At 40.9% G+C, this 18,676-nt stretch overlaps 1 protein-coding gene across 1 annotated transcript in view; it reads left to right on the forward strand.

Moving 5' to 3' along the window:
* Positions 1–336: 336 nt before the first annotated feature.
* Positions 337–18,676, forward strand: part of irag2 (inositol 1,4,5-triphosphate receptor associated 2) — a 37,420-nt gene continuing 19,080 nt past the window's right edge. The window contains exons 1-18 of the mRNA XM_088924186.1: positions 337–931; positions 1,580–1,690; positions 4,924–5,104; positions 7,126–7,187; positions 7,475–7,550; positions 7,960–8,118; positions 9,128–9,245; positions 11,068–11,118; positions 11,456–11,533; positions 11,887–11,943; positions 12,419–12,478; positions 12,913–12,977; positions 13,081–13,174; positions 13,630–13,770; positions 14,795–14,896; positions 15,657–15,820; positions 16,826–16,937; positions 17,336–17,498. Of these exons, the coding sequence (XP_088780312.1) occupies positions 337–931; positions 1,580–1,690; positions 4,924–5,104; positions 7,126–7,187; positions 7,475–7,550; positions 7,960–8,118; positions 9,128–9,245; positions 11,068–11,118; positions 11,456–11,533; positions 11,887–11,943; positions 12,419–12,478; positions 12,913–12,977; positions 13,081–13,174; positions 13,630–13,770; positions 14,795–14,896; positions 15,657–15,820; positions 16,826–16,937; positions 17,336–17,498 (2,389 nt within the window). The remainder of the gene's footprint in view (positions 932–1,579; positions 1,691–4,923; positions 5,105–7,125; positions 7,188–7,474; positions 7,551–7,959; positions 8,119–9,127; positions 9,246–11,067; positions 11,119–11,455; positions 11,534–11,886; positions 11,944–12,418; positions 12,479–12,912; positions 12,978–13,080; positions 13,175–13,629; positions 13,771–14,794; positions 14,897–15,656; positions 15,821–16,825; positions 16,938–17,335; positions 17,499–18,676) is intronic.

Here is an 18,676-nt window from a genome sequence, read left to right on the forward strand (position 1 = left end):
TTGTTCCCTATTCATAAAGTCACAATGGAGAATTTCTGTGCTATTTGATTCACTGCTAGTTTGTAGTATCTCGATAGCATGTGTAGTAACAAAGACTGGGCTGTCCAAAACTCAAAGGTACACACTCATCTCAGTTCAATGTACTTTTATGGAAACAACGTGTGTCATTAAATGTCATTAATTTCTAAACAGGATTTCTGCTGAAAAATTGGCACGAGTCTGTTTTTGTCCACTCTTTAGGTTTAGCGCTCTAAATTGTGACATTTCTACAATTGTTTTTATTTTTGCATCAACTGTTTTTCCAGAAAGAGGAAAACCGCAAAAGAGCATCTGACAATGACTTCGGATTTCACGGCTGGCCAGAGGCGCCACAATCCAGTGGACAGCATCTGCCGCAAGATCCAGACCATTCAGAGACGGGATCAAGAGGCTAACTCGCCTTTTCAGATCCCCAAATTCCAATCCCGGAACTACGACAGCCCTCAGACCAGCCTGAAGAGGAACCTGGAGGCTATCCTGAAAAAACGGACGGTCAGGAACAAGGAGGGTGACTCTCTGTGCTTCAGGAGTCCCGGAATGGAGGTCATGACCCCAAACGGCTCAGCGTTTCCACTCCACTCTGCCAATGGAGTGTCTCCAGCAAACGCCACCTACACCATCTTAAGCCTCACGGGGGAGAGGAGACCCTGGCAGATTAGGCCGTGGTCCCGGAGCTGCTCAACACCCACCTCCCAGACAGGGGAGAATTATTTCAGCTTTTCCAAGTGCTCCACCTATAGCAGAGCAGAGGACAGGAGCTCCAGTCTGGACAGAAACGAGGGCAATCCCGTGTCGCGCAGTGTCCACCTCTACAGCTCCCCCGAGAAGCAGGAGTGTGACAGGGCCTACCAAGCTCTGGTAGTGAAAAGACTCTCCATGGGGGAAGGCACCGGTAATTAAACCTGCCCTTCCCTTCTGCGTTTTTATTTTACAGCTCGGTTTGCATTTGAGTGTTAAGAGGGAAATGTAACAGTGTAATGCTTTTACTTACTCTGTACAACTTAAGAAGGGGGGGGGAGATTAATAGCAAAATAAGATCATGAGGCACAGGTATGCATCCTTCACTGTTCGGAAGTGAATTCAATTATGATTGTAGATGGTTCAGGGTCAGTCTGTCTGCCCACTTGGAAAAAGACATCCTGACTGCTTCTTGGTTGTGGACTTGTTATCCTGAATCACTGATGTTATCAAAAGAATATCGATGGAATGCCTGTCTAAATCCTCCTGTGAATGCGTGGTAAAAAATATCTCAGCCTTTGCTCGTGCAGAAACTTCTAATGAATAAAGATATTGTTGTGTGAGATCCTCCTGGTAGAAAATCAGATCGGCAAAAGGCAGCACCATTATCAAAGGTCTAAGTGCTTTACACATCTTAGTCCTGCGAGACTCCAGCACAGCTTTCCTTTCTTAATTGGATCAAACACGATTTTAATTGTCATAATATTGCTGTATATTTGCACTGCAGGGTCTTGCAGGGTTGCACTGAGATGATATGATTCCAAAGCTAATTTACAAATTGCGCCTTTTTTTTTGTATTTAGGTAATCTACTTTCATCTCGGTGCAGAAAAGACAATGCTTCAGAAATAAGCCTGATTTGTGAAGAAGATCTCTTGGACACCATCTTTCATGCTTGTGACACACAGCGCAGAGGTAAGTGTATTTTCTTAGTCCAGGCTGATTTATAAACTAATAGGAACAACTTTAGCTGGTTGTCTTATTATGGCTTCTTAAAGGTTCAGGTTAATAGAAGGGTGACTTAAATGCCTATAAAACAAGGAAACAGAGCATAAGTCTGGTCTAAAAGAGTGCATTTATCTTCAATGAGAAGAGTAATTGTCTGGGACCAGCCTTGATCCTGCAGAGCTCCTGTCTGTGTGTTTTTGTTACAACTGTGCTGTTAATCCCTGGTGCTAATTCATACCTTTAACTGATTGGCTTACATGCTTAGCAATTTGTAATGTTCATGCACTCAGTTCTTGGTTTGCTAAACACCCTACTTTGGGCAAATTGTTTCAACAATTTGGGACTATGGCATTAAAATCTGTCTGTTTTGTTGCTCACTTACATATTTCTGTCGAAACAGTTCTTAACAGGTGATGACATTATGATATATGTTCCGTTATGACTGACAATGTATCAGACACTCCCATAATGCATCTTTTTTTTCCGTACTGCAGAGGTCAAATAGTTTATATTTCGGCAAAGCCACTTCAGTGAAGGAGCTCTGCAACTCAGAAGTTACAGTGCCATTTGTAATTGGTATAGTGGCGAGACTAATTTCAAACCCCATTCAACATTTTTAGAGTGGAAAGAAAATCAAATAGAAAATCAAAGTCAATCATCCTGCACTGAAGAACTGGACAACCCCAGGATTAGAGCTGAGAACTACTGGTCTGGTTTATGGAACATAAATCTGCTGGTATTGAATTATTAATAATTAAAACACTATAGTTCAAATGGCGGCATCCTCCCACTGGTTTCTAACTGGTCAAACATGGCTTGCCAGCTCACAGTCATATACACAAATCCCAGTTAGATACACAGATGGTTGGTCGCACTACAATACTTACTGTACTATCAGCATACTTGTGTCCAATTACTTTTCCCCAATATCTCTGCAGCTTTGGAATAGCCAGCAACAATGATTAAAGGCTGGTCACAAGGCCGCACATGTTCTCTATAGTGTGAATCCTAAAGCCACCAGCTTTTAACCTACAGGAAAAGGATCTTTCTATCAGATGGAGAATTGGCCAGGCTCCCACTAATATTGATGCAGAATGGCAGAGATTAGAGACATTACAGAAATTAGAGATTACAGATAATTACAGAAATTATCACCACCACCTTTTAACCAGAATGGAGAGGAATTATTAGTCTTGGGTGACCCTGTCTTTGGATCTTGTGGAGTTCTTCGCTGTGTGGGAAGAAGCTCTGCTGCTTCGGAGCTTGTGAGCAACTGAGTTTGAATCCAAGTGCGGCTGAGCTGCGGTTGTCATACTGGTAGGTACATTGGCTCCTGTTAAATTGGCCCTGGTGTGAGTGTGTGCGTGTGTGTGTCTGTGTGTGCTCTGGGATGGACTGACACCCCGTCTAGGGTGCATCCCACCTTACTCCCATTGCTTGCTGGGCTAGATCCTGGCTCCCCCACAACCATGTACGGTACTTGATGAAGAGACAGAGAAAATTATGGATGGATTTCAAACTTAAGGTCACTTGAAATTCCCTTATAATAATTCCTTGCATTTATATAGCGCTTTTCTGGACACTCCACTCAAAGAGCTTTACAGACTCCCCTCCACCATCACCAGTCTACAGCATCCACCTGGATGATGTGACAGCAGCCATAGTGCTCCAGCACGCTCACCACACATCAACTATCAGTGGGGAGGAGAACAGAGTGATGAAGCCAGTTCATAGATGGGGATTAATTGGAGGCCATTATTGGTAAAGACCAGGGGGAAATTTGGCCAGGACGCCAGGGTTACACCTCTACTCTTTTCGAGAAACACCCTGGGATTTTTAATGAGCACAGATAGTCAGGAGCTTGGATTTACGTCTTGTCTGAAGAACGGTGCTTTTTTACAAAATGATGTCCCTGTAACTATACTGGTGTATTAGGACCCACACAGACTTGTGTGAGCGCCCCCTACTGGCCCCACTAACATCTATTCCAGCAGCAACCTTAGTTTTTCCCAGGAGTCTCCCATCCAGGTACTGACCAGACTCATACCCGCCGAGCTTCAGTGGGTTGTCAGTTGCGAGTTGCGGGGTAATACAGCTGCTGGCCTTGTAACCTCACATAAAATGTCAACTCATCTTTGTAGTGTCTATAGAAGTATGCCTGAAACTAAGAGCAGTTTCCTGCTGTTTTGCTCTTATTTTCCACCGTGAATGAGGTATAATGCTATGCAATTTCTTTAAACTTTCTTTAAACTTGCTGTGTCTTTTCTTTCGATGGCAGTGCTTTGTTATGATGTGTGATAAGAAAATGGTCATACCGTGCTTTGCACTATGATGTTCATTACTCAGAATACACGGAAAGGGAACAAAGTTTTTCCAAACATCATTTCCCCAACACAGGGCAGTGTAGAAATAATTATTATGCAATGAGTTTTTCTTTAAAAGCTCTGCTGACTGACTGTGTCACAACTTGTTCTTATTCATGTATTGGGGCCCTGGGCTGTACTTTGTGCTTAATGGTGCATCACTGAGCAGTAAGACACCATAGGCCACAGGCTGGCTTGCCTCTCGGTTATTTCTCGAACGGAAGTAGCCTGCTTCCAGACTCTCTAAGCTCTATGCTGGCTTTTACATGGTAAACTGGTTAAGATCAACAGAAAGCAATTTGAAACACTTTTTTAGGAGAGAAAAGAAGACTGCAAATATAATTTCCATAGCAACACCTGCTTACCTGCTTCCCAGGAAGGTCCATAACGGCGTCCAATGACATTAAAAAAAATTGACTTTTTTAGATATTTAGATATAAGAACTCGGGCAGCTTAAGTATATTTTATATTGTATATTTCAGTTTAATACAAGATCCAATCTGATGGTTTCAAGAAATTAAAAGGCATCAATGTGCATTTTGCATCTTTTCTTTCGTGTGCTAGTGTTTCTTTGGGGGGGAATTAAGGCTTCTGTGTACATAAGGTTTACATAATGTTTGCTGTTTTGAATTCCTTGGTGGCCGGTGTGATTCACTGAGAAATGCATATGGTTGTCCTTTTTCCACCGCACAAGTAGGCGGATTTAATTTTGGTTGAAATCTGAAGTGGTCAATCTGTCAGGCTCAACTGTTGTTGAAGATCCGTGTACAGGGCTCGTAGAAAATTCGCGGATGGCATCCGGTGATCCAAAGACAGACTGTCGTCCGTCTGTTCCAGGCAAGGTGTCCGTCTCCAGGATCGTCGACTACCTCCGGCACACCACCAGCCGAGAATCCGAGGACAGCGGCCTGGAGGAGCTGTGCAACATGCTGGACCCGGAACACAGGGACATCTCCATCGACCTGGAGACCTACCACGCCATCATGAGAGAGTGGATCGATGACTGCCGCAATCACGGGTGAGAGCATGTGGTCCGAGCGGGACAGTGGGTTGCAAAGAAAGAAAATCGAGACGTTCATCAACTGATTCTCATCTAACAGAAACAGGCTTTTGGCCTCTTGAGCTGCAAGTTCAAGATCATTTTCCATAAGTAAAAATTAAGTTAGTTGTTTCCACAGCATCTGTTATATTTTAAATAAGTTACTTAAAAGAAAGGGTTCATTGTGTAATTGAAGTGCTAGTGAATCAATGCCTTGCATGACAATTTAAAGTTTACTACCTCCATTTATTCACGACCTCTTACATATCATATACAGGAATTGTGCTTTGAACTAAACCTTAATCTTGGTAATTGTATTTGTTTTTGAGTAACTTTGAGTTTATTAATTTATAACTCTCAGGGTAGTCCTTGACCTGGGCATGCATGCTTATTCCTGTAGGTGGATTATTGGTTGATTTCTGATTGCTGGAAATGACTGTATTTCTAATAGAACCGCATGCCACATTATATTAATCCACCTGGGGGTATTAGTGCTTAAGATAAGCAGCTGATTGTTCTCTATGCAATACACAGAAAAATGTGTTCTGTTGTAATGTTTTTTCCTCAATGCATGACTGGTAAAGCATATGATCTGTGGGAGAGAAACTGGAGATTTTTTTTTATAACAAACTGTAGGTGTAACAGATTTGTAAATCAATCTAGAGAGGGTGGTGCTGTGGTTAGCATTGCTGCTTTGCAGCTCTGGGGACCTGGGTTTAATTCCAGACCCTGAATACTATCTGTATGTTTGTGTGGGTTTCCTCCTGGTGGTCCGGCTACCTCCCACGGTCCAAACCTACTGGTAGGTCAATTGGCTTCGGGGATTGTTTGCTCTGGTGCGAGTGTGTGCATGTTTGTGTCTGTGTGTGCCCTGCGATGGTTTGGCATCCCATTCAGGGTGGGCCCTGCTTGTACCTGTTGCTTGCTGGGTCTCCTGCAACCCAGTATTGAATAAAGCAGTCAGAAATTGAATGGATCAACACCTGAAGAGGACATTTAACCTTTTCGGAAAAGGACCTTTTCTCCATTGCATCTTGTCTCCTCCTTCCTGTCTTCTTAAAAGAAGTGTGCTTTATATGATGTGCAGATGCATCAAGCTTACACTTGAGGAATGTGTAGATCAGTTGAATTACATAAGGAAATTATCACTAAAACCCATTACAGAATACCCTGGACAGAATGGCATTGATGTTGAACTGATGGCCTTGAATATGTTAATACCCTGTGAAATCACTTAGCCATTAGTGCATTACCCTTTTCACTAGTGCAACTATGCTTTCTAAATTTGAAGTTTTAAGACATAAACAAGAAATATAAGAAACTGCCTTTGCGAGAGCTTTCATATGTATTCTTTGCCATCACTATGGGAAGTAATATGCATGCAGGTTGAAGGAATTAAATCTCTTCAGTACTGAATATAGACCTTAAGGCATTTAATTGAAGTGTTAGAACTCTGAAGTCACAAATATCCTGCGATCAAATGTCATTTAAATTTGTAATTCTGAAATGTTAATAAATCTCAAAAATATTTAGAACTGATAGACTTACTGTTCACTACTATGGCTTCAAAATATCTAAATATTTCAGATAAATGCTGAATTTAAATCTAAGTACAATCCATGTGCACAGTACATGAAAACTGAGAACGGGAGTCATGTCTTTACCCAAAAGGGTTGTGGGAGTATATGGAATAAGCAACCCAGCCATTTTGTTGAAGTCAGTACCCTGGTTTCTTTCAAGAAATGGCTACATGAAATCCTTGGGCCCATTAATTTATAAATACCAAATGGGCTGACTATTCTTATGACTTATAGTGTTATGTAATCCATTAAAAATAGTGCAGCTGATAAGACATTTTGTAACTGCTACGTTTGTGTTTTACTGTATTCAAAATTAGCCCAAGGATCTTCTAAATGCTCAGTGAAAAGGTAGTGCTTCTATAAGGGTCTGGCAGAATAAAGGATTAAAAGTTCAATTTCAAACACTGTTTTCTTCTGCAGGGACGAGACTACAGCTGAAGGTGAAACGGAAGACTCACAGAAGTTGTCAGACAGTCTTTCAGGTGAAAGCCTTGCAGGAATGTCCAGTGAGCACCTGACACAAATGTTTGGGAATAATTATTACCCGTTTATACTAAGGTGTCATCTACGGGGTTAAAATATTGTCCTGTGCTCCTGAGCTTAACGGCTTTTTTTTGCATTGCGTCCAGCATCTTTATTCGTTTTTGACATTGGGGGGTCTCTTTGGAGATGGAATATATACAGAAAGCTTCCATTGCCCGGTTAGAAAGATGTGCGTGTCTGACTGGCAAGTATTTGGATTCAGAGCTTTATCTTTTGTGTTTTATAGCCAGAAAATCTTTTGCAATGAACATGACAGTGGGCAGTTTAGAGGCATTTGGGGGAGAAGTGTCAAGAGGTGATCTGTAAGTGGAACAGTTGCATTTTCTTCACTTATTAATCTGAGATATCTCTTTATAATATTAAAAAGTTGACTGGGATAGTTTATGCTGTTGTACTGTTCTAAAAAATGTTTATTTGTTGTATAGGTATCTAAGCAATATTTTGTATATATTATACCTAAGGACCAAAATTGGAACATCTGAACAATTCCCAAATAAAAGCATAGGATTAACTGTGAAGAGCAAGAAGTTTCACAGACATCCATTTTGTTAGCTTTCCATGTATCCCCAATTCCTAACAGCATTAGATGTCACTTGCTTTAATGTTGGAGAATATGATAAAGGAGATTGTGAAGCCATCCGACATGACTTCTGAATGTTGACGAGCGCCGGAGGGAATGAGGAAATTTTCCTTTTATGTTCCATTTCATAGAGAGACATCAGATCTCGTCTACTGTGTGGCAGACCTCCAGTTCAACAACCAAAAACTGCAGGATGAGGTGCGTAAGCTGAAACTGGCTGTGGACACCATGGAGGAAACAAACAATAAATTAATGGAAGAAAATGAGGACCTCAAGACACAGGCTAAAAGGTGATGGGTGGCTGCAGGTCTTGTCTTATGTACTGGTAGTTCCCTTGCATTGTCCTAGTGGATTGCTGCCTCTGTTGGTCTTGGTTCCTGATATGTTGTGAATCACAGCCTGATTGGTCTGCTTTTTCTGTCTTGTATTTTGAAATTTGTTTTCACTCCTACAAAGCTGAATGTTATCTGTCCTGTTTTTGAGCCCAGTTTGAGAAGAACCCTTAATTGGGTGTACTGCTTGAAATGTATCTAATGTGATCACTGCAGAAGGGAAAATAAAACTTGCATTAGGAGCGCATGTTATAGCGTCACATTCGCCTGCCTGTTAATGATGAATGAATGTATAAGATGGATAAGAACGTATGCAGTTACAAATAAGCAGAGGCCATTCAGGAAATCTAGCTTGTTTGCTAGTTAGTGGCTAATTGATCATCCAGTTGACTGTAACCGAGCCGTGTTATTGAAGTTTACACGTTAGCTGCTTTTAAGAAACGACTGGATGAGATCTGGGATCTCATGATCTCAGTGATCTTGACAGAAGCTAGGGTGTCAACCTCAATAGCATGGCTTGATAGTTTCATACTCCCACAATCATTTGCACAAAGAGCTGCCACCTGTTCTTGGTTTTAAATGCACAAGTGGAAACTATGTGAAAGTGCTCTCTGCATTGCATTTTATTTTTAATTTTGATTGCAAATCTCTTAATGTTCTGAAAGGAGGTAATTGAAATGTATTATTGCATATTGCGAGAGGACATGACCTTGATCATATTCAGTTGTTAAACAACTGAGTGTGAAACATTGGGGTTATGATGTCCATTTGGGAAATGCTGAGTTTAATAAATGGGTAAACTTTATAGTAACTTCATAGTAACTTCAACTGATGAAGTTGCATCATAAAGAAAAAAAGCTTGCCGCTCAATAGTTGTATCCAACTGTCAAATCTCAATACACAGCACCAGCCTGTGATTCCTTCAGCTGTGGCTGGGTCAGTTACTTTGAGGTTTGCTTTGTTTCAGTGGCCAGCAGTCTGCCATGAAGGAGAAGCTGCTGAAGGAGGAACTGGAGGAAATGAAAGTAACTCTAAATAACATGGAGGAGAACAGAGCCAGGTCTGCGGCTCAGAACAAACAGATGGTGAGAGTCAGGCGGTCAGATATGCTAAAACGTGTACAAACCGAAAATCTGAGAAATTTAGAGACTCGGTTGCTTTATAAGTTACCTGCCTTCTTAATATGCAATGAAACTCCGAAGAAATGCGAGTTTTGAAAGGTGCTTAGCGTTGCAATTACTTACGCAATACCTTGGGCTTAAATATTTCATTAGAAACATTTTACAAATTTGATCTTTGAAAGGTTTAAGCAAAAAAGAAGCGTTGTAATTTCTCTGATGCTTTGAGGACACTGGTCACCAAACACAACCATGCTGAGGGTTACCACCCAACAGCAAGGTTTCGCCAAGCTAGCTGTTCATTTCCAGTGCCGAACTAGAGACCAGAACATCCTACTGCTCTCCAGTCAAGTGCCACCAACGGGATTTCCAGCAGCATTTGTCAAGCAGAGCGAGCAGTAGTCTCCAGCAGGAGGCCGCCTCATGCTCTGGGGGCGAGCCCTTTAGCAGATGACAGAGGTTCCTCATTGAGACTTCATCTCCGACTCCCTAAATCCATCCATCCATCCACCCATCCCTTATAAGAAAAATACCCTTCTGTCCCAGTACCAGAAAACTCATGCAACTTTAAATCCATCAGTACCCATTCCTTCTAGAAAAAGTAGTTGCTCTTAACATTTAAACAGCAAGTATCATAGGATTCAGACATATAGGGGGATTTATATAGTACATCATGTGTTGCTTAATCTTTTGAATCTCCAGTATTAAACCTTTAAATCTGTAATATTAAACAAGTAGGTTCATCAGATCCACTTTCAAGCCATTGGTTTGACCTTTTACAGAGATACAGCCTCAAGGCTGCTGTCTTTTTGCAGCCTCTCACGGGCTCAGAAACATGACACTTATCGATGTCGCCTCAACTGGGATTCGAAAATCTAGTTTTATCCTTCTGTGTGTCTGGATTTCCTTCATTTATTTTAACCAGACAAAGCCAATTAGAATGGAAAAACCTTTTACATTCCTTTTGCAATGCCGGTCTGCAGAGTACTAATTTATACAATAGGCACCTTACTGGAACGGTTTGAATGAAGCACCTGGATCAAGGGTATAACAGCAGTTCTTTTGTGGGGATTTTTGGTGCGTTCTAAATTTTTTCTCAACCTCATCAATATATGCAGATTAGATTTCCGAGATCGGGACTACTCTAATTCAAGTTATCCCTTCTCCAAAGGGGTTGGTTCCCAGCAAGACCAGTACCACCTGTGTGACTAAAACGCCTCTCAGCTGGAGTCAGTCTTTCCAATATTCTCCACAGCTCTCCAAATAGTCTCCTAACTTTCATGCAACAGGTGTAAATAGCAGCATTTCTGGTGTATCTGAGAGTGATGGAGAATGTACAACGGGCTGGATGGACTCTCATGCATGAGTAGAAGTAGCCAACTTGGATTTGTGAAAGTGGATGCAGTGAACATTTTTCTGGGCTCAAGAACTCATTGGAATGTGTGCCAGAAAAAAAGAATCTCCGATATGTTACTTGTCTGTAGTGATGTAATACTTTATAAAAATATCAGAATTTGCAAACTAGGCTGTTTGGTTGCTATTAAGATTGATCTGAGGATCTAGCCCAGTTTCTTGAAGGAAGTCGGTTTCATCAATGTAGCCAACAGCAACAACATGTGATGCTTTTATTTTAAAAGCCTGCTTTTTTTAAAAAAATTGGAAATTCATGTTTGCCTTCAAATGCACAATGCAGTTTACATGTTTTTTCCATCTTTGGAATGAGCCGCTCTTCCTGATTTTATTTCTTTTTGAGGCATTACTGACCATATTCAAACATTTTAACTTGCAGGAAAGAGAGAATCAATCTCTTATTTCAAAGATCGCTTCACTGCAGGAGGAGGTATGTTTTCCATTTAAAAAGGCAACACGGGACTGTTTGAGGTCCTGTTTGAGTAAGAAATTTCTGTTTTTGTCTCGTTTTCATCATTTTTTTTTCAAATTGGGAATTAATATTTGTCAATTTGAAAAACTGAAGTGTCTAGCTTTTGAAAAAGCTACATGAGCATATTGGGATTGCCACCTGCTAACACTTGAGCAGTTGCCTGTACGTAAATATGTTCTTGTCCGTATTTACCTTTAATGAAATGTGTGTTATGAAAATAAGGGGATTAATACATCTTCTGCTTTATATTGACATTTGCTCTTTAGAACAGATTCCCCATTTTGTCTTTTGTTAGAACATTAAGAATATGGTGGACATTGACCACCTTCAGAAGAAGATGGCTGAGCTGTGCGCTGTTAATGCTGATCTCCAGGTAAATCAAACTCCTTGTCATTTGTCTTAGCATTGTCAGAAATCTTTTCAGGGGCATTCATGTTTGCTACTGACTAATCTCTTGATTTTAAATTATATTAGGATTTTTCCTAAAGTGATTTTTACAGAATAACAAGGAAATCCTTTAAATGAAAAAGCAAAAAATATTAAACCTAATAAAAACAGTTTTTTGTGTGTAAAAATCTAAGCAGCATATTAAGTTTGCTTTAGATACCTTGGCCAGGATCTTCAATCACTAATGTTTTTACGATTTTTTGGCCTTTTTTGGAAAGTTTTACTGTAAGTATATTTATTCCATTTTCACAGAATATTTTTCCCTTCCATCTTCTTTAGATGCAGGTGCATTCTCTTGATAACATTGTTGGTGAAAAGGAAGCTCTCCTTTGTGAGGTGAGATTTTCTTTGTGATCTGTGCAGTACCATTATTGTTCAAACCCTGTACATTCAGTAACACTGGACTATAATCAAATCTTTAAGCCAAAGGAAGCTCGTAACAGTTATGCTAATGAAATCTTGAACCTGTAGAATTTTGTTTCATAGTGTTAAAATGTGTAGTAATTTCAAAGTGAGGTCAGAAACCTCTGTTTTGATTGATATTTAATGAGGAGAGCAAATGGAACTTGGGTAAATCACTTAACACTAAGTTTAAAAAGCTTCCATTTCTTTGAGATGTGATGTAAATGGCCATCATCTGCCTTGATGAAAACTGATAAGTTTAAATTTCAACTTAAATACCGTTCAATGAAAAAGAAGATCAACCTCATCACCTGTTTTAGTTTTGCTATATCTCTGGTGTGTCTAGCCTTGGAACTAGTATCACTTGAATTGATAATTCCATTATAAACATTGTTTTTAATCTCCACAGAAAAATGCCCAGATTCAGGAGTTGAAGTCTACCATAGAGGAATATTCTTCAGTAACTGACGTGAGCCTTTTAAAACCTCACATAATTTGGAACTTTAAGCAATGAGCTTGCTTTCTGTGACTTTTATTGTGGATTATTTTCTAAAAAGTCAGAAATTGGGGGAAACGGCTTTAGACGTAATGTTACATTGCATAGTAACTATGTAAGTACCTATACACACCATATACTATAGGTCACTAAAAAGGCTTTAAAAGGCTTCCCCAGCTTGCTTACCATTTTAAAAGCTTACAGGTTACTTGTAACTGTAATACATTTGAAAGTTACCCATCTTTATTAGCTTATTGTCTTTTTTGGCTGTCATTCATGGCTGTTTAGATGGTTAAACAACCGGTGCAAGCCTCTAGAATAGGGTGATGATCATCCATGAAAGAACAGGAGGAATTTAATTTGTGAAGGATTTTTGGCCTACATGAGCCGGTGTTTCCTTGCAACAGTTGCTGAGGGCTGAAAAGAATAAGCTGGAAAGCCACGTGGAGATGCTGCAGCCTGCCCTGGGCTTGTGAGTATCGATGAGTTGGGGGGGGAGAGAAAGGAAAGATGCTTCAACAGCTCGGAGAGACTGAGGCGCTGTCCCTTGACCGTCTTCTCGTTGGCCGCCACAGGGACGGCATGAGTCTCTCGGGAGCCTACCGACTGAACCAGAGCACCACGGGCTCGCTGCAGACGGAGCTGGCCCTCGCTCAGCAGGCACCAGAGGTTGGCCATCTTCACGTGTGGTACATCCGTCCGGAGCGCGGGCATGAAAGACGGAGGTGGCATCTGTTAGCTTTATCAGTAACCAATAATTTCTACTGCTGTTTAAAAAATATGGCTAGAAAGCAAGGAAGCAAAGATAGCAGGAGGGTGTGGGCAGACCTAACTCGAGAGTGAGGGGGTAGCAGCAAGTCTGCCTGGAAATAAGTGGGCAGTGTGGCGCAGTCGTTTGAGTTGGCCCGTATCATCATTTCTCTTTGGCTTTCAGTCAGACTGTTCAAGCTCGGAGTGATATGCTTTAAGATGACAGCACTGTTAGCTTTTGCTGATTTATAGCAAATAGCTGAATAAGAGAGTGAGGTACAGTACAGTGAATAGATGTACCGTCCTGGGGTCCACGTGGCAGGAGGGAACCTTCTGCGTCCTGCCGCGTGCGTGACGGCGTTTTGTGTCCCCAGGCTCCGGCGGCGGTGAGCATGTCGGCCGCGCCGTACCACGCTCCCCTGGACGAAACCCTGGACAGGGACGTGTTCCTGCTGCTGCAGGGCCCCGCGTCCGAGCAGACCTCTGGCGAGTTCAAGGCCGTTGTCCAGAAACTGGTACGAGCAGGGAAGCCAGCAGTGCGGCGCGCGCTTCCAGAACTCTATGCTTAGTAATGCGAGAGAGGTGTCCTGTGTGTTTTAGTTTTTAGCGGTGTACTGTTCTTCTTACTCTGGCTCATGCTGGTGATGAAGCCGAGTCCATTGACAATGAAAATAGCCAACGCGTATTGATACACATCTGTATTGATATAATATCTGATGCATGTCGATGAAATTACATGGCGTACGTTTTGAAACTACATGTATATTAAGGTTTCAATCTATTAAGCCAAGTTGCTAAAGGATGTTTCAGTATTTGGATGTGAAATTTCAGGTGTATCAGTGTGTTCCCCTAATTAACTATTTCATTGTCAGGCCTCAACAAAAAAACCCAAATGAGAACATATAGTACCGTATAACCTATTTTACCTATTTTAAAATATAGGATTGTCAAAACAGAATTGAGATGTATTAATTTTCCAGTAAACAAGGGATAAATCATGACCTGCAAAAGCCATAAAGCCTCACACTGACTATAATCAGTGCATGATCCTAATACTAAAGGAAAAAATGTTGAAGATATAAGTAATTCGAGCCGTTTTGGTAATATGCTCTGCTGTGCATCAAGTGAATACATTTTCTCTGGAAAAGTCCTCGGATCTAAATTCCACTGGAGAGTTTATAGCTGTCCATTTTGTGACTCACTGTACTGTTTATACTTGTTTGTTTTTTATTTTACTTTTTCTTGAGAGACTCTGGAGAGAAATGCAAAACTGGTTCTCCAAGCTGTTGGTACTTGGCCAACAGTACGTTTTCTGAAAGGGAGAGAATGCTTTTATTATAGAGAGATTAATGGCGATAGTCTGCGGTCTGCTCTGAAATCAGGATGTTTCTTTGCTGGATTTCAGTTCCAAATTTCTTTGGTTGGATTAAGCTGTGTGCACCTTTATAGTTTTAGAATAGTTCTCACTAAAACAATTGCATGTAACAGGTTTTCTTCATTATATTTTCTCACTTGTGAATCCCTTTATATGTATTTTAGCATCAAGACTTTAGAGAGGATATTTGTGCAGTTATGTGTACACTAAAGAGGTTCACAGAAAACCATATAGAAAGTGAAGATCTACGTGAAATCTGGCTTAAGGTAAGTTTGAGCAAGATTATCTTCTTCGAATTTCACATTTCGAGAGAGGGAGAACACAAACTGTTTTGAAGTGGCTTTTAGTTGCATTGTAGCATACCCCTGTGGTTCACCAGAAGAGGTATTATGGGGTTTTCGGTTATCCAATCTGCTGGATTTAAAGCACGTGGCCTGCTTTGTGTTTTTCATACAGTTTCTAATTGTTTTTTTTTTAACCTGAAGAATATATGCATTGAAGTCCTTTAAGAAGGCCTTCACTGTCAATCAATACTACACAAATGTTTGCTTGCTGATAGGTAAACTCAGTTCTGTTTATAACCCTTGCTATTAATAAGTGTGTAACTATAAAAGAAGGTTGAATATTGTGTGAACTTTGCAGTTTCAAAATAATTCAGAATTGCACAGTTTCATACCCCCCTTGATAACATCTCAAAGTGATTTATAGTGCATGGCATGAAATAAAAATGACACAAAATAAAATCAAAGAATTAAAAAAACCACGAACAAGAACTGCAGAAAATAAGTGCTAAAAAAGCCGTTGTGTAAAAGTGATGTTTTGAAACAGGCATTACATAACCATTTTGATTTATTCTTAAAATAGGTTTGTCCCTCTACTTCCTTTCTGAATTATCGAGGTCACTCCACCTCCTTTTCCTTAAATTTATTGTCCCCCTTTTTAGGCTTCCTGTTCACACTGTACAGCAGTTAAGATCTTTTTTTTTTTTTAATGGAGAGGAAGAGCTTTTTTTTTTTCCCTGAACAGACTATAAACAGCGAGCTGGAAGAAAAAAGGAATGTTTGGCTTCAGAGGGTCCAGCTGCTCGATCAGTGTAAGTGCTCCCTGGAAGAGGAGTTAATTAAAGTGGCGAGCAGGCTGCGGAGGTGTAGGACCGAGGCTGCTCATCTGAAGAAAGAGCTGTCTGCCAGGTGAGAGGGGGGCTTGGTCACAGGCAAATGAGCCTTGTGCGGAGGGAGAGCCCAGGTTCACAACCCCAAACTCCCCATATCTCTCTTGCATAGTCAGAACAGTTGTGCTCTAATTTGACTAGAGATCCCTTTTTAAGCCCCAGAATATTTTCACAGTTTTATTGCTCTTCTGGCCTACGATTTGCAGCCCTGATTACCGAGTGCCCAGCTGTCAAAGTGCGTGACTTTCAACTCTCGGCTGCCTTTCATGAACTGGGAGTTATTAAATGCGAACACGAAGTGACCTACAGCTGATGGGATACCCGTCCTTACATTGTTCTCTCTACGTAGCTGGATCTGGTGCTTCGCATATGTTGGCCAAGTTCAGTGCTGTGGTCGGCAATAGCTACTGGAGATGGTCCGATTTCAGTCATAAACAATATTCCAGACTTACAGTTCAAGCGAGAGAAGTTCATGTTCTTATCGATTCAAATAATGTCATTGATCTCTATTTAGAAATGTATATCTTGCTAAGGGAACAGCTGGCCACTGAAGAACCAGGGGAATTTGTCATTTTCACCATCTGATGGGGCTGTGTAACTGTGCAATGTTTAAGTTTGTGCAATTCTAATTTTAGTTCTCGATGAGATAGACATTCCCGCCTGGACGTTTCAAAACAGCTGGTAGCAGTTAAAGAAGTTTTGTACGACTTGGTATTTTTGACTAACGCCAAATAGTAAAATCCTTTAATGCACTGCGCAATTATAAGGAAAAGACAATCGCAATACAAACGTGCTTAAGGTTTCGAGGAAGGGATTTTTAAGGAAAGACGTCGGTTCACGAGGCAAGTAAAGTTTTTGTTTTTTAGAAGAAACGTGGGCATGAAAAATGAACTTGCTTGTGCTGAGAAGTGATGTGGTGTTTGCGGAACTGCGGTGACTGCGCTGGGGGGGGGCTGTGTCCAGGTGTCAGCCGGGCCTTGCCGTCAGTGTCACTCGGGCTGGTGGTTTGCGTCTCACTTCACAGACTCCCGGAGCTGGAGGCCCAGAAGCAGCTGCAAAGGGATGACAAACCGTGCGCGCGGCCCGAGCGCGGCCTCGCTGAGGCTGCCTCCCAGACCGAGAGCTCAGCGCCCCAGGTACGGCCACGGTGTGCGCGCCGAGGTGTACCTGTGCTCACGCTGGGAGGCTCAAGTACAGTGTCTCAGACGCAGAGAAGAACTCGGCAGGCAGAGTGATTTCAGAGGATGTGGAGAGCTTTTTGAGTAGGTGGCAAATGTGGGCGGTTCTGTTGCTGAATTTGGCAGCTTGTTTTTTTGAGAAAAAAAAAACCACTTCTAACCACAAATTTAACAAGATATTCTTCTATCATGCATGTAGTTAGACCAGTATGAGAGCAGCTGTTAAAGCACAGTTTTAAAAATAGCTTCGACGGCTTTTTCCTTTTCCAGGGAGGTTCAGTTTGGTCCATACATCACAACAGCCGATGTCCATTCTGATGTGGTTTGCGTTGAGGAATAATTAAGATCACTTTTAGGTTGCAGACAAGTCAACAGCAGCTTCTTTGCTCTGGGAAGATGAGTCCCTGCTGAGAAACGATCTGCAGGAAACATTACATGAGAGAGTGAGCCTGCAGGACAACAGCCAAGCTCTGGCTTTGAGCTGTGGACAGTTTCAGCAGAGACTGGAAGAGAAACAAGGTAAGTACCTCAGCATAGATAAGTGGCAAATATCTACTGTGGAAGGATGTCATTTCAGTTAACATGGCCTGATTGTGATGGCATTTAGACGTTACATTTAAGCAAAAATACAAGTAGTATTGAACTATGATTGTATTCAGAAACATTTTCATAAACTTTCATAAATAATTTTAAAAGATTAGCTACGGTATATCTTTCTGCTGAATCTGTAATTCCTTGAGCACTAGGCCTCAGACACATGCAACTATGGGGGGGGGGGGGGGGAAATAGTCTGAAATTTTCTTCAATCCTTATTCTTTGCTTGCGCATATTCAGAAATATATGAATAGGCCAAAGCAGGCATTCAGCGCAGAAATCTTCCACCTTCCATTTTAAATGGTGGAATTAAATCTTATAGCATAAGATTTGGTTTGTAGTGGGCTGGTATTTCATCTTGCATTCAGTGGCAGGGAGTTTGAGTCAGTCTCTTGTGATCAGTCTTGTCCAAGATGAATTGGCTTTAAACTAAAACTCCACCGTTTACTGGCCAAATGTAAAAGTTTTAATTAATAAACCAAACTTTACATGACAAATGTGCAATGTCCTGTAATTGCTCATGCAAAAGCAGAAGAAAGTTATAGCTGAATGAATCCGAATACTTGGAGTTTGATAGAATTTGGTTTTAATAAGGTTGAAATGGCAAGTTCAGAATTTTCTATTGGCTTTTTAAATTCTGTCTTGTATTTTTGCCTGATTTTCATCTTTAGTGTGGTTAAAGCATGAAAACAATCTAAATTTGCACTGCTGTAAAAAGCAAAGCAATCTATTTAAAAATGAAGTGTATTAATGAACTATTCCAATAAAAATGGTGTAGGATAAGTTTCTCTTCATTGTGTTAATATAAAAGATGTGTGCACACAGCTTATGGACCTGTACAGCAGTGCCTTATATTCTACAGAGAAGTAAGTAATTTTGTAAAAAAAATCGATAAAAAAACATTTATGCATGCTCTTATATCTGTCCTGGTTAAAGTTGTCTGAGGTTTGTCCTGTAGGTGGACAAGTGTTACAAGTGTAACACTATAGACTGTCTGGGTAATATTTTCATTTTTTCTCTCTTGTAGTTCATTAAGTTAATTGTAGGGATTCTCTGATTTGAAGATTTGTAACAAACGTGAGCTGAAATGTGAATTTTACCCT

This window comes from Atractosteus spatula, chromosome 8, assembly GCF_055471065.1.
Source record: "Atractosteus spatula isolate fAtrSpa1 chromosome 8, fAtrSpa1.hap1, whole genome shotgun sequence".
Classification (NCBI taxonomy): Eukaryota; Metazoa; Chordata; class Actinopteri; order Semionotiformes; family Lepisosteidae; genus Atractosteus; species Atractosteus spatula.